The sequence below is a fragment of the Neoarius graeffei genome, chromosome 3 (genome assembly GCF_027579695.1).
Source record: "Neoarius graeffei isolate fNeoGra1 chromosome 3, fNeoGra1.pri, whole genome shotgun sequence".
NCBI lineage: Eukaryota > Metazoa > Chordata > Actinopteri > Siluriformes > Ariidae > Neoarius > Neoarius graeffei.
Genome location: NC_083571.1, coordinates 44,412,496 through 44,429,408, shown reverse-complemented (window position 1 = coordinate 44,429,408; position 16,913 = coordinate 44,412,496). Strand labels below are relative to the sequence as shown.

General features: G+C 41.4%; 1 protein-coding gene across 4 annotated transcripts in view; it reads left to right on the top strand.

Moving 5' to 3' along the window:
* The window catches only part of LOC132883352 (spectrin beta chain, non-erythrocytic 1-like), a 202,851-nt gene that overhangs the window by 133,758 nt on the left and 52,180 nt on the right, over positions 1 to 16,913 (top strand). For all 4 annotated transcript variants that reach the window (XM_060916867.1, XM_060916869.1, XM_060916865.1 and 1 more), the window contains 4 exons: positions 9,230 to 9,454; positions 11,931 to 12,020; positions 12,479 to 12,757; positions 16,551 to 16,681. In XM_060916867.1, the coding sequence (XP_060772850.1) occupies positions 9,230 to 9,454; positions 11,931 to 12,020; positions 12,479 to 12,757; positions 16,551 to 16,681 (725 nt within the window). The remainder of the gene's footprint in view (positions 1 to 9,229; positions 9,455 to 11,930; positions 12,021 to 12,478; positions 12,758 to 16,550; positions 16,682 to 16,913) is intronic.

Here is a 16,913-nt window from a genome sequence, read left to right as displayed (position 1 = left end):
ATTTAAGATAATGTAAATCTTGGTGAAAGAGAAACTAATCGAAACCGAAAGAGCGAAAGTGATCATCATGCCGTTACCATGGGAACGGTCTTGTGGGCTCTCAGCGTGCCGAGTCCGCTGTGACTGACGAAGGGGACAAGTTTTATGTTTCATCTAATTTAGGTCATTTAAAACCTATAATATTATTTGGCAGTGAGCACATGGGAAAGTGCAAAGTATAAGGTTTCTATCAGTATGTTTATCAGGCTTATATGATAAAAATCTCGCGAAGATATTTATCTAAATACATGACCTACTCATTCTAAACCTGCCGAGCTTCGCCGGCGAAGCTCTCAAAACTCATAGTATTTTTGCTTACATTCAAGCCTCGTTTCGAAGTCTGACCAATAAGAACACTATGTTTTTGGCGGTAAATTTGATTTTCTCAATTTAGCTTCCATATATGGAAAGCACGCGTGCGGAGCGCGCTCCAGGAAACCACTGACCGTTGACAAAAATGTCCACAGAAATGCACAAAATTACTTCACAAAACAACAAAATTTCATAAAATTTTGGTCAGCATGGGTTAGTGTAGAATTTATAGGCTGTGTTTGGGGATTTATGGCTGTGTTTTTTGAGAATTGGCTGTGGAAAACACGACTGCATGGCTCGCTAGCTAAGCCTTTGCTGTCAGCTCTTGTGTGCTACTGGGTGTGCACACAGCATACAACCGCTACGTTTTCCTGCGAAAACCAATAACCGACAGTCGGGATTATAGTGGTGGTGTGACTAGTCTAGACTGGAACTAAATTCAGGTATAGTTACTGGTGTTGTGGGACTGGGGCACAAGACTACACTGTGTGTGTGTTTTTTTCCATTCATTGGAATTGGACCAGTTTATCACGTTGTAGAGGTGTGCGTGAGCTTGTTTTAAATTCCACTCAAACTTCCTCCTGAAGAAGTTGTTTTTGTGTTTTTTTTATTATTATTATTTTTAAGCTAAATAAGATGTAAAATAAATCATAGTGACTTGCATCCTGACCAGCCACAGGTTCCATGATACTCTCCAGTTCCACTCAGCAAGTTTAGAGCCTGTGAGCAGTCCAGGGCAGCTGCGAAGACCAATCCAGACTCATTTTGAAGTTGGGGTTAAACACCTGGGAAGCTTTCAGCCTAAAAAAACTTCCCAGATGCTGCTGTAGACACAGCATTCTGTATCAAAGGAAGGTCAGTCACTGAGTTATAAGGAGGCTTCTGCTGATGGATGTGCGTTTCCATGCTGCACACTTTCAGTTCCAGACTCAATTCTACCTGAATTATGTCTGTCATCAAGCCCTACATACAGGTGCATTTTAAAAAGTGATTTGTTCTTAAGATAGTGTAATATCACGCACAGGTTTATTATTTTGCACATTTATTGTACTGACTTTATTTATCATTGACAGTGTAGCCTAAAGAGCACTGCAGATGGAAATGTAATGTGTTGTTGGCATTTACGGCACTATTAATAATGGCTTAAAATTAGAGATGTCTTGAATAATTTCTTGCTTTAACTATGGAAGCAATGACTGTTTTATAAATTAATTGTCAGCTTGTCAAAAGGGGGAAAAAATAAGAGCCTTGCAACTTCTACTGGCTATAATTAAGAAGATGCTAAGAACTCATGATACTCGAGTGGTCTTGAGACGACAAATCAGTAATCTCAGTCTTGTGAAATTTTACTCGGGCTTGTTTCGGCCTACGAAGACCCTAAAAATTTTATATATTTACAGTGTGTATATCAGCATGGTGGTGTAGTGGTTAGCACTGTCTCTTCGCAGCAAGTGGTCGACGGCGGCCTTTCTGTGTGGAGTTTGCATGTTCTCCCCGTGTCTGTGTCGGTTTCCTCCGGGTGCTCCGGTTTCCCCCCCACAGTCCAAAGACATGCAGTTAGGTTAACATGGGGTAGCCTTGGCCTGAGGTTGGGCTGAAGTGCCCTTGAGCAAGGCACCTAACCCCAACTGCTTGTAGCATAGCGGCCCACTGCTCTGGGTATGTGTGTGTGCTCACTGCTCACTTGTGTGTGCATGTGTGTGTTCACTGCTTCAGATGGGTTACATGCAGAGGTTAAATTTCACTGTGTGCTTGAGTGTACGTGTAACAAATAAAGGCTTCTTGGCGCTTTTTTTAAAATATATAATTTTTTTTAAAACCACCTAATGGCATAACACAATTTTCATGAACAAGCTCTTTGTAATGTTCCCATCATAATAGCAGAGCTCCAGCGGAGCACCATACCTAAGAAAAAATGGCAAACCCATCGAGTCGATTTTTTTGTGGTTTGTACGCGTACCACCACTCACACACCGCCTAGTGGCCAGCGTTAGTAATTACCAGTCATACACACCGCCTAGTGGTCAGCGTTAGTAATTGCCAGTCATACACACCGCCTAGTGGCCAGCGTTAGTAATTACCAGTCATACACACACCGCCTAGTGGCCAGCGTTAGTAATTACCAGTCATACACACCGCCTAGTGGCCAGCGTTAGTAATTACCAGTCATATACACCGCCTAGTGGCCAGCGTTAGTAATTACCAGTCATACACACCGCCTAGTGGCCAGCGTTAGTAATTACCAGTCATACACACCGCCTAGTGGCCAGCGTTAGTAATTACCAGTCATACACACTGCCTAGTGGCCAGCGTTAGTAATTACCAGTCATACACACACCGCCTAGTGGCCAGCGTTAGTAATTACCAGTCATACACACACCGCCTAGTGGCCAGCGTTAGTAATTACCAGTCATACACACACCGCCTAGTGGCCAGCGTTAGTAATTACCAGTCATACACACACCGCCTAGTGGCCAGCGTTAGTAATTACCAGTCATACACACACCGCCTAGTGGCCAGCGTTAGTAATTACCAGTCATACACACACCGCCTAGTGGCCAGCGTTAGTAATTACCAGTCATACACACACCGCCTAGTGGCCAGCGTTAGTAATTACCAGTCATACACACACCGCCTAGTGGCCAGCGTTAGTAATTACCAGTCATACACACACCGCCTAGTGGCCAGCGTTAGTAATTACCAGTCATACACACACCGCCTAGTGGCCAGCGTTAGTAATTACCAGTCATACACACACCGCCTAGTGGCCAGCGTTAGTAATTACCAGTCATACACACACCGCCTAGTGGCCAGCGTTAGTAATTACCAGTCATACACACACCGCCTAGTGGCCAGCGTTAGTAATTACCAGTCATACACACACCGCCTAGTGGCCAGCGTTAGTAATTACCAGTCATACACACACCGCCTAGTGGCCAGCGTTAGTAATTACCAGTCATACACACACCGCCTAGTGGCCAGCGTTAGTAATTACCAGTCATACACACACCGCCTGGGCGGCACGGTGGTGTAGTGGTTAGCGCTGTCGCCTCACAGCAAGAAGGTCCTGGGTTCGAGCCCTGTGGCCGGCGAGGGCCTTTCTGTGCGGAGTTTGCATGTTCTCCCCGTGTCTGCGTGGGTTTCCTCCGGGTGCTCCGGTTTCCCCCACAGTCCAAAGGCATGCAGGTTAGGTTAACTGGTGACTCTAAATTGACCATAGGTGTGAATATGAGTGTGAATGGTTGTCTGTGTCTATGTGTCAGCCCTGTGATGACCTGGCGACTTGTCCAGGGTGTACCCCACCTTTCGCCCGTAGTCAGCTGGCATAGGCTCCAGCTTGCCTGCGACCCTGTAGAACAGGATAAAGCGGCTAGAGAGACACACACCACCTAGTGGTCAGTGTTAGTAATTACCAGTCATACACACACCGCCTAGTGACCAGTGTTAGTAATTACCAGTCATACACACCGCCTAGTGGCCAGTGCTAGCCAGTAAAGAAATAAAACAAAAGAGACTGGCTATGATATAAGAAAATTCTACAACCCAGAAACAGATGGGAGCTCCGCTTTTAGGCAGTGCCTAAATCCATATATTACAAAATGTAAATGTCCATCTCTGCATGTGGAGTTATACTCTTTCAAGTGACTGTGTAAATACAATATACTTCATTTTATTATGTTCAAAATAATATCGTACTGGTATGTGTAATGCACACCTGTGTTTGGTCTCAAAGTTGTCTGAGGCAGAACTCATTCTAGATTTTAATGCATCACAACAACTGCATCCCAGTAGTCCACCCTATGTGCTTTCCTTTCCACGTTAATAAGGGAAGAGCAAAGGAGAATTCATAAGGAAGTAGAAAAAGACGACCGCAGTGCACTTACACCAGACGATGCAATTATGCAAAAGTGCACGTTACCGACATGGTTCTGCTGGAGGTGTGAATTTCAGCATAACATTACAACAAATAATCCTCTTCCTTAAGTACGGCATATTTTTTTTTCTTCACCTCCAGGAGTTTGTCTTCTCCATTTCTTTGCTACTACAATAACGTGTATGAGAGAATTTTTTAATTTCCACTAGCAGTGCTGGCGCAAATTGTTCTTTTCACTTAGGCTCTTTCTTCTTCTTGCTACATTGTTAAACTACAATGTTCCAAACATGGGCTGCAATAAGTGCATCTTTGGCTTGTGCGTTCTTGCCGTGTTGCTTCATGGTGGCTATATAAACATGGACAACACAGTGAAAAATATTACTTCATTACCAGTAAGGAATTGAAATAGGCTTTAACAAAAAGGATGTAAGCTTCCAGTCACAAAACTGAAATGAAATTATTATGTTGAGAACGGTTGCTGATGCTTGATGTTGATCAACATTATTTAATTTTTACTTAAATATTTGTTTGAGTGATGGTGCACTGATGGTGTGTTGCTTTAAATGTTTGTACCGCCACCACAAAGAATTGTGGCGTGATTTCCTTTTGGAAAGGATGGTCCAGTGTGCCCTATGCTAAAGGAGATAAGAAAGGAAGTATCGAATTACCTTTGCTTCGCATGCAGAATTCAAACGGCTCTCATCATGGCTGCCACGGGTAATTTCACTCAGTTAGGAACCTTCCTAAGCAAAAAAAAAAAGACTCTTGGAAAGCAGCCCTGGTCTCAATCTTGACATGGACTCAGTCATTTGTGGTGTTAGTCTAGTTTTGGTTTCTGCCATACTCGGTCTTGAGTCTCACTCTACTGGTTATGGTCTTGACTTGGTCTCAGCTATGGTAGTCTTGAACCCAACACTATGAAGAACTATCTTGACTATCCCGAGAACCCTAGACCAGGGGTTCTTAACCTTTTCTACTTCGAGGCCCATCTATTCATACTTGTAATGAGTCAGGGCCCATTAAAAAAGATCCCCAATTATTTTGGCTCATCTATTCTATTAGAATCTAATAATCTATTGTAAAGTGCATTAATGGGATGTGACGTCACTCCCTGTTACAGACGGGAGCCCAGGAATTAAATAAATGCAATAAAAACAAACTGTTTTTAATTGTAGGTATTGTATTTAAAACTGTATGGATGTGCCAGAAGCCAAACCGCATGCAGGCCATTCTCAGTCAAAAGGGATTAATGATCCAAAAGTGGCGTCTGGTTCATTAACAGAAAAACTTATTGACGTGTTTGTGTACAGAAAAACAAGCAAGTTATTAAAACCAAGTAGTGGTTATAGACACCACTCAATGGGATTAGATCCTTGCACGCTAACAAAGAAGGATTTTTCCTCATCTCATCTCATTATCTCTAGCCGCTTTATCCTGTTCTACAGGGTCGCAGGCAAGCTGGAGCCTATCCCAGCTGACTACGGGCGAAAGGCAGGGTACACCCTGGACAAGTCGCCAGGTCATCACAGGGCTGACACATAGACACAGACAACCATTCACACTCACATTCATGCCTACGGTCAATTTAGAGTCACCAGTTAACCTAACCTGCATGTCTTTGGACTGTGGGGGAAACCGGAGCACCCGGAGGAAACTCATGCAGTCACGGGGAGAACATGCAAACTCCACACAGAAAGGCCCTCGCCGGCCACGGGGCTCAAACCCGGACCTTCTTGCTGTGAGGCGACAGCGCTAACCACTACACCACCATGCCGCCAGGATTTTTCCTATGAAAGAAAAATTTACTTGCCAAATTTGACATTAGTAGAATATATTTTGATCCTATTGTAGCTGGAACTAAATAGCTATGCATACTATTAATTAACTTAATGTGATGACGACTAACAGATAATCAACAGATTTAAGTTTTTTTTTTTTTTTTTAAGATTGTGTACAACCCCGATTCCAAAAAAGTTGGGACAAAGTACAAATTGTAAATAAAAACGGAATGCAATAATTTACAGAATCTCAAAAACTGATATTGTATTCACAATAGAACATAGACAACATATCAAATGTCGAAAATGAGACATTTTGAAATTTCATGCCAAATATTGGCTCATTTGAAATTTCATGACAGCAACATATCTCAAAAAAGTTGGAACGGGGCAATAAGAGGCTGGAAAAGTTAAAGGTACAAAAAAGGAACAGCTGGAGGACCAAATTGCAACTCATTAGGTCAATTGGCAATAGGTCATTAACATGACTGGGTATAAAAAGAGCATCTTGGAGTGGCAGCGGCTCTCAGAAGTAAAGATGGGAAGAGGATCACCGATCCCCCTAATTCTGCGCCAACAAATAGTGGAGCAATATCAGAAAGAAGTTCGACAGTGTAAAATTCCAAAGAGTTTGAACATATCATCATCTACAGTGCATAATATCATCAAAAGATTCAGAGAAACTGAAAGAATGTGTGTAAGGGTCAAGGCCGGAAAACCATACTGGGTGCCCGTGATCTTCGGGCCCTTAGACGGCACTGCATCACATACAGGCATGCTTCTGTATTGGAAATCACAAAATGGGCTCAGGAATATTTCCAGAGAACATTATCTGTGAACATAATTCACCGTGCCATCCGCCGTTGCCAGCTAAAACTCTATAGTTCAAAGAAGAAGCCATATCTAAACATGATCCAGAAGCACAGACGTCTTCTCTGGGCCAAGGCTCATTTAAAATGGACTGTGGCAAAGTGGAAAACTGTTCTGTAGTCAGACGAATCAAAATTTGAAGTTCTTTATGGAAATCAGGGACACCGTGTCATTCGGACTAAAGAGGAGAAGGACAACCCAAGTTGTTATCAGCGCTCAGTTCAGAAGCCTGCATCTCTGATGGTATGGGGTTGCATTATTGCGTGTGGCATGGGCAGCTTACACAACTGGAAAGACACCATCAATGCTGAAAGCTACGGTATATCCAGGTTCTAGAGCAACATATGCTCCCATCCAGACGACGTCTCTTTCAGGGAAGACCTTGCATTTTCCAACATGACAATGCCAAACCACATACTGCATCAATTACAGCATCATGGCTGCATAGAAGAAGGGTCCGGGTACTGAACTGGCCAGCCTGCAGTCCAGATCTTTCACCCATAGAAAACATTTGGCGCATCATAAAACGGAAGATATGGCAAAAAAGACCTAAGACAGTTGAGCAACTAGAATCCTACATTAGACAAGAATGGGTTAACATTCCTATCTCTAAACTTGAGCAACTTGTCTCCTCAGTCCCCAGACGTTTACAGACTGTTGTAAAGAGAAAAGGGGATGTCTCACAGTGGTAAACGTGGCCTTGTCCCAACTTTTTTGAGATGTGGTGTTGTCATGAAATTTAAAAAATCACCTAATTGTTCTCTTTAAATGATACATTTTCTCAGTTTAAACATTTGATATGTCATCTATGTTCTATTCTGAATAAAATATGGAATTTTGAAACTTCCACATCATTGCATTCCGTTTTTATTTACAATTTGTACTTTGTCCCAACTTATTTGGAATTGGGGTTGTATATTTTTAGTCTTTTGTATTTGTAATTATTTGTATCTGTACATGCACGACCCCACCAGCTTTGCTGATCAACTTATCGTGTTTAAATAAAGTTATTCATTCGTTATGAGTTTGAAAATTATCCATCCGTTGAGTTCCCCAACATCTCAAACTACCTGGTGCTGCAGACATCATTCTACATGGACACACAGATGAAAACCTGGAAGAGCATGGAGGCGTACAACTTTTTATATGTGGCTGGGTTAAAGATCTGGGGATCAGGACACTCCAAGTTAAATCCTGTATAGTCTTTGCCCAGGTAAATAGGAGTTTCTGGGCTTTTTGTATGTATCTTTGAGAAGGTTGTTGGGATGCTACAAGGGTGTAAACAAACCACAGCTGTTCAATTCGCAATCCTCCCTGTGCTTCTCTTCCACCAGGCATCACAGATCCATAGAATTTACCCACAAATGTATTTATTTATAGCACACTCTCTCTGTGCGCACGCAGGTTACATGTGATGTGACAAAGGCTTGTTCTTCTTAATTTACCCAACAATGTATTTATTCCACTTGAAAAGGTTTCAGCAAACTAGCTACCGGATTTGGGACACTACAACATCCTGAACTATTTAGTATTTGGCTTCAAACTTGCAAAAATATCGCGGCCCACTAGACGGCACTTCACAGCCCAGTGGTTGAGAAACACCGCCCTAGAGGATCTCTGTTCCCTAAGAACGTAGCCATTTTTAGATATTGTGACGAATATGGGATAGCCTGAAATAGTGTGCAATTATTTCACATTTTGTTGTCACATGACCTTAACAGTGAGATCTTTATCTGGCTCCATCTCGAAGGATTTAAACATCCCAGACTTGGATGTTTCTCTCTATATGTCCAGCTGTGCACTTCATTGCTGTTTTGATGAATATTTTTCCCTCCACCACATGATTATTCTGTTGTTCAGCTTTGTTTGATGTACCATAGTGGTGCAGCATGAAATTCGGCTTTCATGAGATCCAGTCGAGAAATGTATTAGAAATGGAGCCTCTGGTTCTCTCCAAGTCTCACGGTAGCTCATTCATAGCTGGTGCTCAAGCATCTCGTGCTAGTGATTGCATAATCCTCCTCCCCCCACACACACACAGTTATGCAACCTCTCTTTCAGCTCAGTGATGTAGATGACTCCAGTATGTGTACGTATGTGAGAGCACAAGGAGATCGCTAATTACTATGTGAACATGTGTACCGGTAAGTCTGTCGATGGTATAAATGCAACGTGGTACGGACCCGTATGGTACATGCTGCGGAAATGATCTTGGCATTGTGTAAATTGGAGCAGAAGGCTTCAGCGAGTGTGTGCGTGTGTGTGAGAGAAGAAGCATACATTACTGAATGTACGAGACAATGGGAGAGGTTAATTTCTTCTTTCCTTTGCTTTCCTCGATTCTCCTCTTCTCCAGATGCTAGAAAGCCAGGTGGAAGTGCGGCAGAAGGAGGTGGAGGAGCTGCGTACACAAGCCCAAGCACTCAGCCAGGAGGGCAAAGGGTCAGACGAGGTGGACGGCCTGCGCTGTGGCGTGGAGAAGAAGTTCCACGAGCTGCAGGAGCCACTGAAGAAACGGCGGAGCAACTTGATGGCCTCGCGCGAGATCCACCAATTCAACCGCGATGTGGAGGATGAGATTGTGAGTTTTCTCAAATACATGTTGTGCCAGTTCAGGAAATGCATCAGCTAATGCTGGATTTGAGATGTGCCCTAATCAATACTGAACTCAGACTAGAGCTTATACAACCCATATCTAAAAATGAGTTGTTGGAGAAGGGATTGAAACCTCGCTCGAGCAAAAATGGAGCATAGTTTGAGACGTGTTTCGGCTTAGTGTTGATTCCGGGAATCAAATCCAGTGTAAGCAACAACATGGTATCAAAATGAGACTTTCTCAGTCGTGTTTAGCTCATCTGGCCGTAAGGCGTGGTGTCTGTCCGTCTGTCATCCACAATTCAGTTAAGTCGTATCTCCTCCGTCAGTTCTGCACGGATTTCCATTCCGATTGTTTTGCTTGAAAGAACTTGTCACTCCGCAAAAAACTCGGTCGTTGTTTTTGTCAAATTTTTGCTAACGAGTTAAAAATTAGGCGAAATTAACACATTTTCCAGGTCTCTCACTAGAATTGTATCTCCACAAACTTGGTCATTTGTTTGTGGCTTTTCCTGTTGCAAACAATTTGTGTACAACTTTGTTTATTTTCCGTCCGTTTTAGGTCATATAAATATGACCTAAAACATCAGATTTTCACCCAAGTCCTGAAAATAGATAAAGAAAACCCAGTTAAACAAATCAGACAAAAATATTATACTTGGTCATTTATTTATTGAGGAAAATGATCCAATATTACATATCTGTGAGTGGCAAAAGTATGTGAACATTTGCTTTCAGTATCTGGTGCGAACCCCTTGTGCAGCAATAACTGCAACTAAACATTTCCGGTAACTGTTGATCAGTCCTGCACACCGGCTTGGAGGAATTTTAGCCCATTCCTCCGTACAGAACAGCATCAACTCTGGGATGTTGGTGGGTTTCCTCACATGAACTGCTCGCTTCAGGTCCTTCCACAACATTTCCATTGGATTAAGGTCAGGACTTTGACTTGGCCATTCCAAAATATTAACTTTATTCTTCTTTAACCATTCTTTGGTAGAATGACTTGTGTGCTTGGGGTCGTTGTCTTGCTGCATGACCCACCTTCTCTTGAGATTCAGTTCATGGACAGATGTCCTGACATTTTCCTTTGGAATTCACTGGTATAATTCAGAATTCATTGTTCCATCAATGATGGCAAGCCATCCTGGCCCAGATGCAGCAAAACAGGCCCAAACCATGATACTACCACCACCATGTTTCACAGATGCGATAAGGTTCTTATGCTGGAATGTAGTGTTTTCCTTTCTCCAAACATAATGCTTTTCATTTAAACCAAAAAGTTCTATTTTGGTCTCATCCGTCCACAAAACAATTTTCCAATAGCCTTCTGGCTTGTCCCCGTGATCTTTAGCAAACTGCAGACGAGCAGCAATGTTCTTTTTGGAGAGCAGTGGCTTTCTCCTTGCAACCCTGCCATGCACACCATTGTTGTTCAGTGTTCTCCTGATGGTGGACTCATGAACATTAGCCAATGTGAGAGAGGCCTTCAGTTGCTTAGAACTTACCCTGGGGTCCTTTGTGACCTCGCCGACTATTACACGCCTTGCTTTTGGAGTGATCATTGTTGGTCGACCACTCCTAGGGAGGGTAACAGTAGTCTTGAATTTCCTCCATTTGTACACAATCTGTCTGACTGTGGATTGGTGGAGTCCAAACTCTTTAGAGATGGTTTTGTAACCTTTTCCAGCCTGATGAGCATCAACAATGCTTTTTCTGAGGTCCTCAGAAATCTCTTTTGTTCGTTCCATGATCCACTTCTACAAACGTGTTGTGAAGATCAGACTTTGATAGATCCCTGTTCTTTAAATAAAACAGGGTGCCCACTCACACCTGATTGTCATCCCATTGATTGAAAACACCCGACTCTATTTTCACCTTCAAATTAACTGCTAATCCTAGAGGTTCACATACTTTTACCACTGACAGATATGTAATATTGGATCATTTTCCTCAATAAATAAATGACCAAGTATAATATTTTTGTCTCATTTGTTTAACTGGGTTCTCTTGATCTACTTTTAGGACTTGTGTGAAAATCTGATGATGTTTTAGGTCATATTTATGCAGAAATATAGAAAAGTCTAAAGGGTTCACAAACTTTCAAGCACCACTGTATGGTAGGGGATTATTTCGAGTTTAGGAGTCTGATGGCTTGGGGGAAGAAGCTGTTACAGAACCTAATTTAACATTTCTATGCTGAACATAAACAGTTGCTCTCATCAGTTTGAGTGGTTTATTTCTTCTCAAAAGTCCATTCCTGTCGTAAGCCAGCGTAGCCGCAGCCAAACAGGGCGCCGCCATCTTAAAGATTCAGGCAGAACAGAAAGGAGTTTAGCTTTCCCCTGCTGTGTGTATCCCAGATTGATTAATTAGCTTGAATCTGTGATGTGTAAGAATGTTTTAGTCATGTCAAAGCTCAGCACGAATTCACATGTTTTATTTTTCATTTTTACTTTCAGCTCTGGGTTGAGGAGAGAATGCCAATGGCCACATCTACAGAACATGGCAATAATTTACAAACTGTTCAGCTGCTCATTAAGAAGAACCAGGTGAGTACTGAATGTCAAATATTAAAACATAGATAACAATCTCATCCTGTAACCTTTGAAAAAAATAGTTAATTAATAGTGATTCATCATTCAAATTCTCAGAAACAATGTGCAATATAAAGTACAATATCTCTCCTGCCGCCACCCCCTTCTCCCCACCTTTTCCCCCCTCCTCTCTTCCCCATATCTTATTCTTTTTATATTTGTAGATGTAAATACTTAATTTATTTTAATTTATCTAGAAGTTTTCTCTATTTCTTTTCTCTGTTTATCCGTAGTGATGCTGCTGGAATCTTAATTTCCCTGAGGGAACCCTCCCAAAGGGATCAATAAAGTTTTACCTAATCTAATCTAAACTAATCCCACAAGTGTCTTTATTTTTTATTCGCCACAGTAGGTTGTTTTGACCGAAACCTCTCCCCTTCTCACCTGCTTCTGTATTCCTGTCACCTCACCAGACCCTTCAGAAGGAGATCCAGGGTCACCAGCCACGTTATGATGACATTTTTGAGAGGAGCACGCACATCCTGAAGGAAAACAGTCCTGTCAGTGCAACAATCCGCCAGCGGTTAGACGAGCTAAAGCGACTCTGGCGCTTGATCCAGGAGGAAGTAGAAAAACGGCACAGACGCCTCGAGGAAGCACACAAAGCCCAGCAATACTACTTTGATGCAGCAGAGGCTGAGGCCTGGATGAGCGAGCAGGAGCTGTACATGATGTCAGAAGAAAAGGCAAAGGTGAGGAAAGCCGTTATAAGTATTTCTGAAATGAGGCCTCTTGCAGTCGCTATCGCATCCCTATTCAGATGATGTTAGATTCTCAGGATAACAGGAATTATTCTATCCACATTCACTGGATATGAGCAATCACGCTCTGATTGGCTACTCTACTACTTGGATATCAGGTCATATCTCGTGAGTAGAGAGAAACAAAATAGTGGCACGTGTTGCTGAACCAACCGAGGATGAAATAAAAACTCTACTCGAAAACAAAATCCCCAAAAATAGAAAAAAAGCAACAAAATATGGAATGAAAGTATTTGATGGTAAGAACATATCTCCCCCCCCCCCCCCCCCCCAAAGAATTATTATAGAATTTTTTTTTCACAAATTGCTCCTGTCATTTCACCGGTTTGTTTATGTTCTAAGCGGAAATTATTTTGTCAGCCGTTTTGTATAAAGTTTTTTTTATTATTATTATTTATTGAATTTGCAAAAAAAATTTTTTTTCAAATCCAGTGAGTGTGGATATAATAGAACAGTTATTCAACTCAATCTTGTCCTACATGGCTTATAGCTCGTGTACGACTCGATTTTTGTGGACTAACTGCTAATTATTTGCAGATCTTCTTAATAGTAAAACATAACTTTCTCGGAGATTTCTTTTGCTGTGTTTCTCTTGGATTTATTATGACGAGTGGAAACATACTGCTGATTTGTAATAGCCTTATAAATTTCTTGGTGCCTTTACTTAGTTACCGTGCATCAGGTCTGTTGCCCATATGGTTATTAAATGAAAATATACCCCTCTAACAATTTTTAATTATTTTTTTTAAGAATGACGAGAAGTTAAAAATGGAACGCTAGTCGATCCTGTGTGTCAGGTGGTATGAAAGAATGGGGAATACAGAAGGGCATACACGTTATTAGAAAACAGACAGAGGCTAAATGCAGCTAAGTAAAAATAAAAAGGCAGAAGCTACCCAGCTACCTAGCAGTGCATTAGTGTTGGCAGCTAAGTAGTTCTCTTATCTGATGTTACTCTTCAGCAGTAACTATATAACATTGTTTGCAAAGTTCATTTACAAGCTAGCTCAAGTTAGCCTCAGCATTGTCTAAAAATAGGCAAAGTATTATATCATGGAAGCACTAGCAATGTGGCTAGCATTAGACTATTATATTGTGTAAATTAGTAGTGTACATTTTGTAAGCCATTTTGTTGACCCATTGTGACAAACTGTTTTGGTCACTTGAGGTGATTCTATTCAGTCTTAGAAATGTATCAAGCACAAAAACTTAAATCTGCTCCATTGATTTGGACAATTAACCGGCCATCAAAATGTCATTGTTTTGGGATAAAGGATTGGCAGTGGGAGGGGTATTCAATGAGAAGGGTAAAAAAATCCATTCCATTCAATGAGAAGAGTGAAAACCCCTCCCACTGCCAACTCTTAATCCCATCAGGTCAAGTCCCAATGGGTAAGGTCATGTTTTTCACACATTCCAACACAGTTCTAAAACTGCTTTTTACAGCAACTTCATTTATCTGTTATTTGACTTTATTTTGGTATTTGACTCTATTCAGTGCATCTTGAAATTAACTCTTGTACTATTTACTCAGTTCAGAGCCACAACCAGCTCTGTTACACAATTACTCTGTAATTTTGCTCCCACTCCAACTCCACATTTTACTCTCTCAACTCAAAATAGAGCAAAATTAACTATTTTTGAGGAAAATACTTTTAACTCTGGAAAAAATTGCTCAGTCATTTTTCCTGTGTATGCAGTACAGTACGTGCAGGGGCTTCAAAGTTTGGGAGAATAGCAGGGTACAAATAATTTACAGCAGGGTGCAAAATGGTAAAATGTCTGCCAGCGGCAGACATAATGCACGCAAAGCGTGCAGGGATAGATAGATAGATAGATAGATAGATAGATAGATAGATATAGATATGCAAGTACGAATTTTTCATGGGGCGGGATGGTTTGGAACAGGCCATCTAAAATTGGGATAACATTTACCCGGGACGGGTATTTGAGGCGGGTCGTCTAGCTTAAGCTTGATTAGCATTGTTACGCATGCCAGTGTTTCCCACAGAAATTTTGGAGACTATGGGGGCAAGCCATGGGGGAGGCGCGGGGGTTGTTTAAAATTGAGTGATATGTTAAATATTAAGTTATTACTGAAAAACTATTGATTAAAAAAACAGACACTGAGAAATGGTCCTATAAACAACTTTACCAATATAAAAGATTACCAGGACTACAAAAATGCAGAAAAATAGGCTTTACTTATCCAAATGCACCTGTTGGTTCAAAAGTTAAAGTGCAGAGAACCTCACAGCACAACATGAAGTTACCTTAAAATATAATATAAATGCCTCAGCTTTCATGTAAGAAAAAAAAACTATTAATACTAGTGCTGTGTGCAGGCAGTCTCTCCTGAAGACTAAATTAAACAATAATTATAAACTAATAAAATAAATGGCTCAGGCTTCATAGAAGAAAAAAAACAATTTGAACAGAATCTCCCAGTATGATGTTGAAGCTGCCTAAACAATGGAAAATAAAATACCATTTTGGCAAAAATGTTGGCATCCATTAATTTCTTGTATTAAGTAAAAAAAAATATGTTGCCAGATACTGCTGACGTTTTACAGCCCAAAATATGTTCAAAACCCGCCAAAATGCACTTAAAACCGCCCAAATTAGGCGGTAAAACGCGCAATCTGGCAACACAGGCGGCAGTAATGGCTGCACTCGTGTCGAGGATGTAAACATAATCTGGCAACACAGGCGGCAGTAATGGCTGCACTCATGTCGAGGATGTAAACACAGTTGACGAGGCAACGGACATACATGACATAGTGGATGTAATTTACGTTCACAACTTTTTTTGCTGTCAGAAATATATTTAATATTAAATTTTGTGACTCGACTGACAATAGCCGGCGGCATAACAAGCCATAGCCGGCGATTTGCCACCGGTGACCGGCTACTTTTGAGACCGCTGTACGTGCATATCAACGGATCTGCTCATCAGAAATAGAAGAAATATTTACACTTGAGTTGATCTTCGGCTGGATCAAGTCGAAGTTTAAAAAAAAAAAAAAAAAGCATCGCTCATTATCAGTGTCGCAGTTTTCAAGATTGAATTGAATTGCTGTCCTGAATCATCTGAAGCACATAAAATCCATACGCCATCTCGCAACAAGTTTTACCTCCAAACAGCCTAAACTATGGCTGGCAGATTTTATCCTGTTTACGGTGGGCGTTCCCACCGCGAAAGAGAAACCAATCAAAACCGAAGGAGTGAAAGTGATTACTATGTGAACAGTCTTTTATGAATGCAAGAGTGGGAGCTCAGTGCTCTGACTCCTGTGTGACTGAGGAAGGTGACAAGTTTTATGTTTTGTCTAATTTAGGTAATTTAAAAATTATATTATTTTTTGGCAGTAGGCACATAGGAAAGTGTAAAGTTTCTGTCAATATGTTTATCATGTTTGTATGATTAAAAACTTGCAAAGATATTTATCTAAATACATGACCTACTCATTCTAAACCTGTCGAGCTTCACCGGCGAAGCTCTCGACCCCAGAGGGTTAAAATGCACACTTTGATCATTTCTGTTGCTTGTAAAAACGAAGGAAACATTTGTTAAAACCTCAAACACTGTCTCTTTGTATGAAAATGCTAACTTTTGCAGTTGACTATACTTGTGACTTGTACGTCTAATTTCCACTTGTTTGTCACTGTCTCTTCCTTTCTGCCTTTATTTCGTGCTTTTTTTTTTTTTTGCCATCCTGTATAGGATGAGCAGAGCTCTGTGGCGATGCTAAAGAAACACCAGATCCTGGAGCAGGCAGTGGAGGACTACGCTGAGACTGTGCACCAACTCTCTCAAACCAGCAGGGCCTTAGTGGCTGCCGGACACCCAGAGAGGTGAGGATTTGGGTATTATGAATAGTAGGGCGTCTGGGGGGGGATAATGACTACCCAGGGCCCCACTGCATGTGGGGGGCCTCGAAGCCTGGAATGAAAAGGGTTTTTTTCTTTCTTTTTTCACATAAATATTCTGGAAAAATCAGCTGAGATACAAAACTTTGTTTACAAGAATATAAGAGACTCTCCAAATCCACTCTTGCCCCTTCCAATCGACGCAAAATAGTTGAAT